Genomic DNA, 13,385 nt, shown 5'->3' with positions numbered 1-13,385 from the left:
AAGCAGCAAAAGCTTTTTCGCTGCGTGAACGTAGCAGTAGTTTGGACAGACATATCATCAATGAGCAGCAATATCAGGAGGTTCTACAAAGTACTGACTGGGGTAAGCTGGTTATATTTGGATACCACACTTTTAGGAGTGTTTAAAAAATGAAAATTGCATTTAAGTTTATATACACATATTTATTTAATATTTTAACACCTTTTATTTTAGAGGGAACAGATCCTTCACTCATATCTGTGATATGTAAAAACTTTCTAAGGAAGGACAGTAGAGAAGCACCACAGTATACATCTTACATTTTTTGTAGAAAAGACTGAGCGAGTTGGACTTCGGCTGCCTTGGAGCTTGGCAGGGAGCCTGGGGGGCGGACTGAGAGGCAGCGGGCTGCTGAGGGGGTGTGGCCGGGGATTCAGGGGGCAAAACCCGCAAGCCTGGGCGTGTTGGGGAGAGGTATCTGGAAATCACAACACAGGGAGCGGAAGGATGAATCAGTCAAATTACTGACAAAGGGTAGAAAACTTCCCTCTTACCAGAAAACAAGCTAAGAAGAGATACATGATGATGCACTGAATGTTTGGCAGACTAAGATCTGATTTCGGTCTAACTGTATCTGAGCACCAGTTTGTTTGATCGATAACTTACAGGTCAGCGGCCGTGTGGTTGTGCTGCAGCGGCTGGTTCAGGCTTGCTGTGGTCTCAACTGGCTCCCCTGCTGAGCTCGCATGCTCCTGCTTCAGCAGCTCATATAGAGGTGAGCCCTGCAAAGACAAGCAACAGCACAATGTCTGTCAAACAACCTTGCATCAAATAAATAAATAAAACTTACACCAGTGCTTTCAAAGAGGAAAGTGAACATTACATGGCTCTAAAGATTTTTATTTGAATGTGACATGTTATCAACATACTCGGCATTACTGCTGTCTGTATTTTATGATGTCGAACTATAAATCTTAGTTGCAAGGAAATCGTGCCATGAGGAAACTTTTGGTTCATGCTTGTACAAAATAACTATCGTCCAAGAAGTAAAACCTTAAATGATCTAAAGCGTGTTATCAAAAACACCTTGGGTATTATTCTGGGCTGCTATTTATCAAAGAAGCTGTTGAAGTTAGTCATTGCTAATAAATGTGGAATGTGGAAAGTACATGGCATAACAACCTCCCCACCATGATGCAGATGCAACTGTGGTTTTTAGTGAAAAAAGGCTCACATTTTCCGTGACAAAACAACAGTGTACCCATGATTTAAAGGTTCAGCTGCTTTCATCTTGGTCGGAGTTCAAGTTCAAAGGAATAGAGAAACATATTCACTAAGAACAGAAACATTAGGGCTGCTTCACAATTCCCAGTTCATGGCAGGTATGGATATATATATATATATATATATATATATATATATATATAAATAAAATTTAGCTAATCTATTAATCTGTTTATTACCGTAATTTTCAGACTATAAGCCGTACCTGAATATAAGCCGCAGAAACTAAATTGCATGATTTGTATATATACAAGCCGCACCGGACTATAAGCTGCAGTTTATTTATGTTTAATTACCATATGGTTCGTGCACCGAGAGGATTGTCGGGAAAGAGGCAACTTTTTGGCAAAGCTCCTATATTTTAAAATTTCAACATAATTGAATTGAGACAATTCTTCCTGCTGGCGTCTCCAACGTCTCACCATTGACTCGTTGATTCCAAGGTTACGTGCAGCGGTTCTATTTCCAAATTGACTGCCTTTAACTTAAAAGCTGCATCATATGCATTTCAACGTTTGTTTTCCATAATGAGGGTGTCACACAAACTGTCTTGCGCTCGCAATGTCCGTCTTCCTCGGAGTCTGCTTCCGGAGGACGTCCATAATCCCCAGCGTGGCTACTTGTGTGTTGAAGCAAATGTGACGTCAACATGGTGGATGGTAAAATCTATAGATTTAGGTATTACCCTAGTGGCTGTTAGCTGCAAAAGACCATAGATAAGCCGCATTGTTATATAAGCCTCGAGGTCGAAAAATGGGGAAAAAGTCGCAGCTTATAGTCCGAAAATTAGGGTATTTATTTGAATAATATTCAGACATCATATATCCTATAATGATAATTAACAGAATTAAACCAGGTGAAACTGAAACTTTTCCACTCGTTGAGTGATAGAGCATACTGACAGATGAAAACCTTTTTATCCCCAAAAAAATATATATTTAGATGTATTTTTTTTTTTTACAATTATAGTATAATTACTACTCTAAGTGGGTCACTTTCTCAGCTAAAGGCATGTTTTAGAGTCTCTATAACAGGACTGAAACAATCAATCAGATTAATTGCAATTGATTATTTAAATAATCATCAACTAATTTAGTAATGGATCAATTGTTAACTGGAGTATAGAGACTGTAAAACTTAAACTGCTTTGAGCTGACAGAGTCACCCACTTAGTGCAGTATAATAACATTCTGCATTTAAGATTAAAAAGAACTTTTTCTTCTATCCATCTGCTCTATCCAGAACTACTTAAGTGGAAAAGTTTTAGTTTCATCTGATTTAATTTAGTAAAAAGTCTTTTTTTAAAGAATCTTTGGCCATCTGATTATTAATCGATTAATGGAAAAAATAACTGACAGATCAATCGGTTTGAAAAAAAAATGTAAGTTGCAACCCTACTCTACAGTCCAGTTAATGATTAAATGATTACTAAAATAGTTGATGATTATTTCACTAATCCGTATTAATCCGGTTAATGTTTCACCCCTAATATCAATACCTAATATCAAACCTAGAGCCTTAGTTTAATAGTTTCAAAATAAAAAGAGATGTAATCAAAATCAATATAAAACATCATGATGTTTCTTTACATGATGCGTTTCTGAGTGCTGACCAATATATGTAAAAAAAAAAAAAAAAGATTCCACATTTAGTTAATAAACTCTGGTACTTTAAAGATTTTCTTTATTACCATAGTTACTGAGAAAGATGTACCCCTAGCACCTAAGATTTTAAATTCATGCTGCTGTGATCAACATCTATCATAGTCATAGGAAATTATTTATTACTGATTTTCACAAAACATGTTTCCCTTTTAAGAAATTCCCCCCCATAACAACCCTGATGAGGGCTATGTGATCAGATAACACCCATTTTTCCATGATGTTGACAGAAGACACTCCTTATTGTATGTGTCACCAATGGCAAATACAAGTCTAACTGCCAAACCTCAGCTGTAGCTCATTTTATCAAGACTACACGATTTTTTTAATCAGTGATGTCAAGATTAGCATGCGAGTCAAGCTAACACCCCCCACCCCCACCCAACCACACACGTTCGGAGGATGTCTAGATTTAGCAAGTGGTTGAAAAAAAAAAATCTACTGCAGGCACAGACACGCCATAAATGCATGCTGACGCCACTGAAATTTCAAAAGCACACACTGTTTGACAGCTTCCACCGTACTGGATGACGCACAGATACCAGTACAGTGACTTTTTTAATCAGGTTCTTCAGACAGCTTATCCATGTATTTGTAAGCTTCCTTGGTTGAAATCAGCAAGGTGTGTCACATATCTGATAAAAACTCTTATCTCTGTGAATATACAGACATGGCTAATTGTGCAGAAAGTAGGCTTCCAAATGAGTCAGTGCTTTTTTTTAAATATAATGTTCACACTGCAAAACAAAGAGGGAGGACTTTGGCTCCAGGTGAAGGCCCCGCCTTGCCTTTTAACCGTCCAACCAGTTCCTTGTATGACTTTCATATGAGCAGACAGCTTTGGGGTTTGTCTGATTTACAGTAAACCAGGAGTTGGTAAAACAACCACCATGTGCCCTCAAGACAACTGCAAGAACAGACAGAAGAACACGAAAGGGGAAGAGCCACTCAACCGTTTGTAGAGCTGAGGAGCAACACATGACTGGGTTTCCTGCAGGATTAAACATTTCCACTGAGAGGACGCTTTCTTTTACTTTCAAAGAACTGAACAATGGAAAGATTTCACAAAGGGGAGAAATAAAAGACTTTGGAAGACAAGAGAGGTAATCTGCAAAGCGTCTGGGTGTGGAGGCTTTAACTTTTGACTTACAGGAAAAGTTGAGGACTATTTTTGAACATTGTTAACTTCCTAAAAGCCTCTAAAGATGAATAACAGCTGTGACAATGATGAGTTTAAGTACCCCATGTACAGCACGGTCTTCAGCCTGGTGTTTGTATTGGGGCTTATATTTAATGCAATAGCGGTATACATCTTCATGTGTACACTGAAGATCCGGAATGAGACCACCACATACATGATGAATCTGGTTGTCTCTGACAGCCTCTTCGTCCTAAGCCTGCCTTTTCGGATTGCCTACTTCATCAAGAGAGAGTGGATTTTTGGCAGCGTCCTCTGTAAGATCTCTGTGGCGCTGTTCTACACCAACATGTACGGGAGCATCCTCTTCCTCACCTGCATCAGCATGGATCGCTTCTTGGCCATCGTTCACCCATTCCGCTCGCAGGGAATACGCACAAAAAAGACGGCCAAACTGGCCTGCCTTGGGGTGTGGGTAATGGTTCTCTCTGGCAGCATACCTACGGGGTTCCTTCTGGACACCAGCTCGCCGAACGAGACCAACGTTTCCTACTGCTTCGAGAATTACTCCAAAAAGCAGTGGAAGAACGAGCTGTCGATGGTGGTGATTTTTATCGAGACTGTGGGCTTCATACTTCCACTGATGATCAACGTGTTCTGCTCAATGATGGTGTTAAGGACATTGAGGAACCCTGCAACCATCAGCCGAGGGGGGAGCCTCAACAAGCAGAAGGTCCTGAGGATGATCATTGTTCATCTGCTTATCTTCTGCCTTTGCTTCATCCCCTACAACGTTAATCTCATCTTTTACACCCTGGTGCGCACAAAGGTCATCGCAGGGTGCTCAGCAGAGCGGGTGGTGAGAACCATCTACCCCATAGCTCTCTGTATGGCAGTGACCAACTGCTGCTTTGATCCGGTCGTTTACTACTTCACCTCGGAGACAATTCAAAGCTCCATCAGACGGAAGTCGACAGCTTGGTACAACGGGACCAGACTGTTTGACAAACTGTACACAGACAGCTCACAGAGCAGTCCCAGTCTACAAACCAAGAGCCTCACCCTGAGCAGCATCAGACCCGGATCAAAACACAATGAGTCCACCGTGTGACAACAGCGCTACTGTTGTTGGTAGCAACACAACATAACATATTTTCCTGAGACTTGAAGTGAAGCAAACAGAAATCCAAACAGAAACATTCCCTTCATCAGGACAAAACAGACTTTGGACTTAAATCCCAATGGGAGCTATAAAAACAGAAAGGTGTGTTGCAACTGTGTGTATCTATGTCACACCTTATCCAAGCTTGGATTGGGAAACGAACCCATAAGCTCCAGTTTAACTAACAATTATTGAGGATATTGCTTCTGTGATCTTATTTATTAGAGCTGAACCAGTATTATTGCTCTTTTAAGGGTGCTGTATTCTGCCGTTTGTTGTTGTGTGTCATATTTAGTCACATTAAGTCCAATGTGCACTTTAAAACCTAGCATTTTTTTGAATACCTTTCACTTACAAGCTGAGAAAATAAAAGTATTTTCTTTTTTTAAAAAGGTCTGAGTTTTAATCAACCTTCTTTTTACAGGCAGATATCGAACAGTTGATAAGAACTTAAATCAACTACTCAGGGTTCAAAGAGATATTTTCAACTCACAATTCAGCACATTTACAAACCCCTTCTCACTCCAGTGTTAAAATTCTGATCAGAAAAACCTTACGATGAATTTAAGGTAGTGTTTCATTCAAATCTGGGCTTTAAAAAGGAAATGGTGTGTGGAAACATTGAGGCAATGAAAAGAGGGAGAAAATATGAAAAAGGTTTAAATGTGGCAAACATTTAAAAGGTCTATTCTTCTCTCAGAATGTAATAAACCCCTATCCCTATTATTGCATTTACTAAACAGCTAAGGCATACACGGAAACCAAATTCAACAAACGTTGCATGAAAATGTTCTTGATTTGAGAGTCAAATTTAACCCATTAAGCTGTAGCCTGAGTGTGTATCCATAGCTCTTTGCAAACAGAACACTGTGGAAGCTTGTGAAATATGTGCTCCTCCTCATAAAAGCTATGCATGACAAGACTGAGCATTACAGCATTTTTGTTCAACGTTGTTGCCTTAGGCTCTGTCCCGACAAGAACAGACTCACTCCAGGGATGGAGAAACCAAAACATGCGAGCAAAAAGATGCTTCTTCAGCAGAAAACTTAAGCAAATAACAGCAGGGAGGGCTATAGCTTTGCCACATGTATTCAGCACGAATTAATGGGTAGGCAGAAAACAGATAAAATTCATTGCTGTGAGAAGATATTTAGTAAAAAAAAGACTGACGAATAAAAAATGTTCAGAGTAATGAACTCTTAAAACTAATAACTGTTTGTTTAAACTACCAAAGAAGACTTTTGTGTCAAAGAAAGATGGACACTCTTTCTATGCCTGCTTAAATTCGGTAGGGTTTCTGATTATGAAAGTACTGATTAGGCTTTTATTAAAGCTTCTGGATCAGATCTGGGTCTAGACTTTGACTAAAACAGCCCAAAACATTCAATATAAATGTTTTTGTTTTTTTGAGATTTCAGAGGTGGACTTGCTAGCTGTTAGATCCAAGAAGGTTCTGGGTTCAAATCCTACCCTGTTAAAAGAAGGACAATGTAAATGACTTCTTTAAAATGGGCTTTTAACCCCCTAGTGGGTTAGTGAGGTACTGCTGGGGGCATCTTTGCCAACAGCCCTAAACTGGCTTTAGAAAGCTTCAGCAACGTATTGTAGCTGTAGAGCTAGGCTGGTTCTTGCAATCTTGGTGCCACGTGCTGAAAGGCTCCAGTTTTAAGTCAGAAGCCTGAAAGAACAGAAAAATCTGTGCCTCTAAATAAAGACAAGGACCAGCAAAGTATTTTGTGTAAAAATCAGAGGACTAACCCTCGATCAGGCCGATTTTTTCTATGTAGTAAGAAATTTCAAAACAACAATCTAAACTGAAAGCAGGAGCGAAGCCCTGATGGGGGTCCAGGGTGGCCATGGTTACCTTTAGCCATTCATTCTCCACCCCTGTGGCCACCACTACTAAATGATTTATTCATATTTACTATACAAACATAAAAGATGACAAATACAGAAGGGGAGAGGACAAAGGTCTGTGTCTCTGCAAGTCATCCAGGAGTCTGCTGTGTATTTAGACATGAAAAAATAACTAATCACATTTAATGTATAGTGTGTATATATTAATATTACGGTATATAGAACAGCCCTTTTCTTTTTCTGGAAATGTAGCTTAGAAACTTCCAAGTCATGTATTAAATAACTACTCCTCTAGCATTGTGTTAAAGAATCTCCCAAATACACTCTGTGTAAATGAGAGGTGTTCAATAATAATGCCCCTGACCATCTTCCTCTTGTTTGAACTAGCTGAAACTTTGGATGTGCAATTATTTATTTCTCTATAGATTAAATAGTAAATTACAGCTCTGAACTTATCATGGTTTCTGATTAACAGGTGTTTAAACTGAGTTGAGTCTGAAATGGAGCCCGTTGAGCCGAGCAGTGATCAGGTTTCTATATGACATTTTAAGGCCATCATCACCATAAGTTACTTTCATTTCATGAAAAGTTTCCTGTAGTGTGCATCATTTCAAATACAAAAACCTGGATCATTGCTTGTCACTCAACAAGCTCCGTTTCAGGCTTGACTCAGTTCAAACACCTGTTAATCAGAAACCACTATTAGTTCAGAGCTGTGAATTGCTACTTACTCTATAGAGATATAAATAATTGCACATGTAACATTTCAGCTAAATCGAACAACTAGAATTAGATCAGGGGCCTTACTTATTGAACCTCCCTCATATTTCTGTTCTGTGAGGCCTTCTCTGGCTTCTTGTGATTCTAAGTTAATTAAAAATATTTGTTGAGAACAGTGGAGCTACAACCGAAGCTAAACGATAAAGAAAATAAAACAGGATTCATATGATCTCCCTTGCTGCAGATATCCAGACAGATAAACTTGATGTCGTAATAATCAAATTAGCTTTAGTTTAGATTCTGAACAGCAGTTTGGACGACCTCCTAAAGCAGGGGTGTCCAATTAATGTTTATATTGGGCAACTTCAGCATTATCATGTCTTTAAAATAGGACAGACGCAGCTGTAAAAATAAAAACAAAATATCAAACTCCTCTGGTAATATTGTTTTACCTACATTTCCTTAGCTGTTTGTTTACCCTCTAAAAGCATGCATGCCACATGATGCACCTTTTTAAGCTGTTGGGGCCTGATAAATTGCTGTGGTGGGTTGGATTCGGCTTGTAGGCATTGAGTTTGACGAATATGTCCAAGAGGGTTTTTTCTAAAGCAAAGAGTTCATGATTCCATTCATTTTAGCAAGTTTTCAAAGGTCCTGGAGGAGCCAGGATCTTTGAAATCTGAGTCCACTCCCTCTTATTTCAGCTTTCAAAAGCCCACAATGCAGCGATGGAGTTGATTACTCCCCGCTATTATCGCATCCCCACCCCCTTACAGGGGAAGAGAACACCTCGCCTGTTCAGCAAGGCCAACAATTCCCTCTAATGACTCCCCTTTCAAACACATAGACAGGTATGGGGTATTGCAGGCTAACAAAGAAACCAAACGACTGCCCATTCCTAAGGGGCAGACCCGTTCATCTGGTTCAGTTTGGATGTTTTCTAAGCCAAAACAAGGCTTTTTTTTGGTCCACTCTATAAAGCCTCAAACTCAATGGTAATTCAGACATTTTGATTTGAAAAAGCTTCCTGGATGGGAAGCGAAATGTCTTCAAACTTGAAAACAAAGTACAGCGAATTGTTTTTTTTTAACATTTTTGGAATGACTATGACCTGGATGACTGGGAATCTTCACCAGCATTTCTCCTGTTTGATTGATAAATGGGTTTTTATATTTTCATGGTCTCCCGACCAAGAGTGAGTAAAAGAGGAAATAACCTATTTTCTGCACAGAGAAACTCTTTTTTCTTTTTAAGAATGTATAAATTTTATCATTTAGGAAACAAATATTGGCTTTTTTATTATGCTTGAGTAAAGGAGTTAAGTCAGAACTTACACCGTTACTAGAGTCAATTTTTACACAAGTATCTGTACTTTTACTTAACTAAGAATTGCAGTTTTTTCAACACCTCTGTTCATGGTAAGGTTAACCGTATTTCTTTCCTTCATTTAATGTCATGGCTCTCACTTTGGTTTGCTGGAGTCCCAAAACTACTCAACATCGAAACCATTAGATGTTAACAAGTTTAGCTTCTTTCAGATCTACAATTGTTCTTGATGCCTCGCGGTCAGAGGTTGGTACTAACTAGTTACATTTAATTGAGTAACTTGAGTAAAAATGTACTTTTAGTACGGTAGGTTTACTGTGACCTACTTCTTACTTTTACTGAGTAATATTCTTGTAAAGTATCGCTACTTCTACTTGAGTGAAATCTCTGACTACTCTGTCCTTTGTAAGTCATTTCAACTATTCCAAAATCAGGTAAATACAGTCATATGAAAAAGTTTGGGCACCATTATTATTCTTTATTATTTTTTTATTTATTTTGGGTGTTTGCAACAGCTATTTCCCTTTAATGTATCTAATAACTTATTGACACAACAATATTATATGGACTAACAGATATTATAACAATATTATAATGGACTAACAGAAACTGTGCAATATGCATTAAAACAAAACTTGACATGTGCAAAACCTGTAAAGTTTTGCACCTAATCATTTTATTGATTTGAATACCCTTAACTACTTTTCAATGACTTACTGAAACACAAAATTGGAAAAGATTTTAACTTCATATCTAGGTGTATCCAATCATGAGAAAATGTATTTAAGGTGGCCTGTTGCAAGTTGTTCTCCTGTTTGAATCTCCTCTGAAGATTCATCATGGGCACTACAAAACAACTCTCACATGATCTGAAAACAAAGATTGTTCAACATAGTCGTTCAGGGGAAGGATACAAAAAGTTGTCTCAGAGATTTAGACTGTCAGTTTCCACTGTGAGGAACATAGTAAGGAAATAGAAGACCACAGGGACAGATTTTGTTAAGCCTAGAAGTGACAGGCCAAGAAAAATAGGCAGGAAGATGACGCTATAGGTTACTTGAAATAAGGTGTAGCGGTAGCTACTAGAGGCAGAGAAGAAGAATGGTGAGAACATTCAAGGACAACCCACAGACCACCTCCAAAGACCTGCAGCATCATCGTGCTGCAGATGTTGTCACTGTGCATCGTTCAATAATTCAGCGCATTTTGCACCAGGAGAAGCTGTATGGGAGAGTGATGCCACATAAGCTTGTTCTGCAAGCACGCCCCAAACAGAATCGCTTGAGGAATGCAAAAGCACATTTGGACAAGCCAGCTTCATTTTGGAATAAGGTCCTGAGGACTGATGAAACAAAGATTGAGTTGTTTGGTCATAAAAAAAAGTAGTTATGCATGGCGGCAAAAAACAACAACACAGCGTTCTAAGAAAAACACTTGCTACCCACTGTAAAATTTGGTGAAGGTTACATCATGCTATGGGGCTGCGTTGCCAATGCTTGCACCTGGAATCTTGTTAAAGTTGAGGGTCGAATGGATTCCACTCAATATCAGCAGATTTGTGAGAATAATGTTCAAAAATCAGTTACGAAGCTGAAGTTTCACCGGGGATGGATATTTCAGCAAGACAATGATCCAAAACACCGCTCCAAATCTACTCAGGCATCCATTCAGAGGAAAAATTACAATGTTCTGGAATGGCCATCCCAATCCCCAGACCTGAATATCATTGAACATCTATGGGATGATTTGTAGCAGGCTGTTGATGCTCGGCGACCATCAGACTTAACTGAACTGGAATTGTTTTGCAAAGAAGAATGGTAAGAAATCGCTTCATCCAGGATCCAGGAACTTATTAAAAGCTACAGGTAGAGACTAGAGGCTGTTGTTTTTGCAAAAGGGGGATCTACCAAAAATTAATGTCTCATTTTGCTGAGGTGCCCATATTTTTGCCTGCCAAATTTAGTGTTAATGCATATTGCACATTTTCTGTTAGTCTAATAAACCTCAATTCAATACTAAAATTCAATTCAACCCCCAAATATTTAGAAATAAAAATAATTAAGATTAATAGGGGTGCCCAAATTCACTGTATACAGAAAACAGAAGATATTAACAGACAAAGTTCTTTACCCTGTCCTAAAATATATACAGTTCTCACTGTAAGGATCAGTTATCTAAGTATAGTGTAAGTTTTATTTGCACAAATTTGTTCTTTTAGATTCATGACATTTATGTGTTCTTTATGAGTCTTTAAAATACCAGCTCATGCATATAAAGTCTGTCTGCCTGCATAATTTCTAAACAATAAATCAGATGTTGGTATCCAACTATTACTCAGTATTCAAGAAGCCTTTCAACAGAATAGTAAAAAAAAAAAAAAAAACTTTTACTTGAGTAATTTCTTGGATGATTACTTTTTACTTTTACTTGAGTAAAAAAATCTTAAAGTAGTGCTGCAAGTAGTGCTACTCTTACTCGAGTACAATTTTGGGGTATTCCACCCATCTCAGCTTGCGATCAACGGAAACATCAAAGACTGAAGGGTTAAAGTTGACCCATCAACAAGACATTATTGAAAGCCACAGAACACAACAATGCTATGGTGGCAGGTGTGATGCAGTCATATTAGCTCAGGTCAGTGGCTGCGGCTGGAGGCTGCCGTGTGCACAGAGCAGATGCATTGCATGTCCATCTGAGCTGAAATACACATTTATCAGTAAACCATAATTATCATAAATGCTCAGAATGATATGAAACGACTTTGCTTGAATTGGAAGTACTAAATGCATCTAAACAACGCTCTAAGTGAGGGATGTGATGCAGATCAACCTTGTGGCTGCACATTGCTTAGTGAATGGTGAAGGTTTTCACACACAGCCCTTTGGTTTCATTTATTGATGCTTTAAAAATAAATATAGCTTAAGATCTCAGCAGAAATACCACTTACCAAACAAACAGGTTTGGGTTTGTGCATTTTCTCAAGAACTATGATTCTATTTTCTGCTTGTGTTGCTTTTGAAATATTTTTTAAATCTAATCAAGGATTTAATTTTTATTTTACATTTTTACTTTAAACTAAATTGGTTTGATGATCCCTAAAACATTTAAGGTAGATTAGGAAAACGTTTTTTGCCATAATGTAGTTGAACAGCAAATATTTTCCTTTTCCAAAAAAAATCTTTGTTGTAACCCCCCCAAAAAATCTGCATTCATGAAAAAACTGTATTACCAAGTCTTTTTAAGTAAATGGTCAAACAATGTTTTATATTGACTGAAGCTGCTGATAAAATGGCAATAAAAGTAGAATAAAAATAAAAACACTTCCGCATATCTCCAGAGAGTTTCTATGCCCTGAGATGCTTAAAGGGACGGATTTACAACAATGTATGACTGCAGCAGCTTCTTGACGCTATCAATACATCAGCTGGACAGAAATCAAGTTAATAATCATGTTTAATCACCTCTAAAGGTTACCATCTACAGAAGCTATAAATATAACTGCCTACAAGAGTAAATGAGGCAATCTGGCTTTAATAAAAGGCTAATAAATGTGTAAATCAATAAGAAAACTGGCTTGGTAAACAGATAACCTGGTGATCAGGATATTTTATGTTTTCTAATGACACAAATATTTAAACTAGATGGTGAAGGGATGGAGCGTGGGAGTGGACCATGGTAAATGGAGGGAGAAAAAGGGGAGAGATGCTGATCAGTAGGATGATGCAGCAGGGAATAACAGTCGCCTGAGAGCAGCTCACTGCTCATCACCACTGCAGCCCAGATATCGGTGAGTTAGACAGTTTTAACTATTTCTATGGAAAAAAAAAGGGAAGTGTATATTTATATATTTGTCAAACAAATCACTGAATCAGACAGAGGTGGAGGTTTGATGTTCATTTCTTCATCATATTAATTTGATAAATTATAAAGTAAAAATATTAAGTTTTAGCTCATGCCTATTTGATTGTCTATTGGAATACAGAAAAACATTTAGGTGAGATAACTGATGGGATGTAATGGACATAAAACACATTTTCAAAAAAAGAATCAGTCCTTTTTCCCTCAGATGAGTTTGGGTTGGTGCATACAGCTCCAGATGGTTGTCCTGTTTTGTAAAAACTTGAAAGTTGTGGTTTTAAATCAGGCTGTGAATTATCTGACAATAAGAACTCAGATGCAGTTTCTTTCCAAATGTGTTAGGAAAGTGAATCAGCATCTCAATATTCAAAATTCCTCAACTTTTTGGGGGGAAAGGTGT

General features: G+C 38.1%; 2 protein-coding genes across 4 annotated transcripts in view; one reads left to right on the top strand and one right to left on the bottom strand.

The window, feature by feature from the left end:
* The window catches only part of rb1 (retinoblastoma 1), a 49,935-nt gene that overhangs the window by 7,739 nt on the left and 28,811 nt on the right, over positions 1-13,385 (bottom strand). For all 3 annotated transcript variants that reach the window (XM_015395774.1, XM_015395773.1, XM_015395775.1), the window contains 2 exons: positions 646-761; positions 300-457 (listed from right to left, as the gene is read on the bottom strand). In XM_015395774.1, the coding sequence (XP_015251260.1) occupies positions 300-457; positions 646-761 (274 nt within the window). The remainder of the gene's footprint in view (positions 1-299; positions 458-645; positions 762-13,385) is intronic.
* LOC107098242 (lysophosphatidic acid receptor 6-like) lies at positions 3,685-8,428 on the top strand. Its single transcript, XM_015395776.1, has one exon. The coding sequence runs from the start codon at positions 4,130-4,132 to the stop codon at positions 5,171-5,173; it is 1,044 nt and encodes a 347-aa protein (XP_015251262.1). The 5' UTR covers positions 3,685-4,129; the 3' UTR covers positions 5,174-8,428.

The sequence above is a fragment of the Cyprinodon variegatus genome, unplaced genomic scaffold (genome assembly GCF_000732505.1).
Source record: "Cyprinodon variegatus isolate N-32 unplaced genomic scaffold, C_variegatus-1.0 Scaffold760, whole genome shotgun sequence".
NCBI classification, from domain to species: Eukaryota; Metazoa; Chordata; class Actinopteri; order Cyprinodontiformes; family Cyprinodontidae; genus Cyprinodon; species Cyprinodon variegatus.
Note: the sequence above shows the minus strand (reverse complement) of the source record. Positions and strands in the feature narration are given on the sequence as shown.

What these genes read in the sequence shown, in the direction of transcription:
- LOC107098242 (XM_015395776.1), top strand. Translation starts at nt 4,130, where the DNA reads ATGAATAACAGCTGTGACAATGATGAGTTTAAGTACCCCATGTACAGC.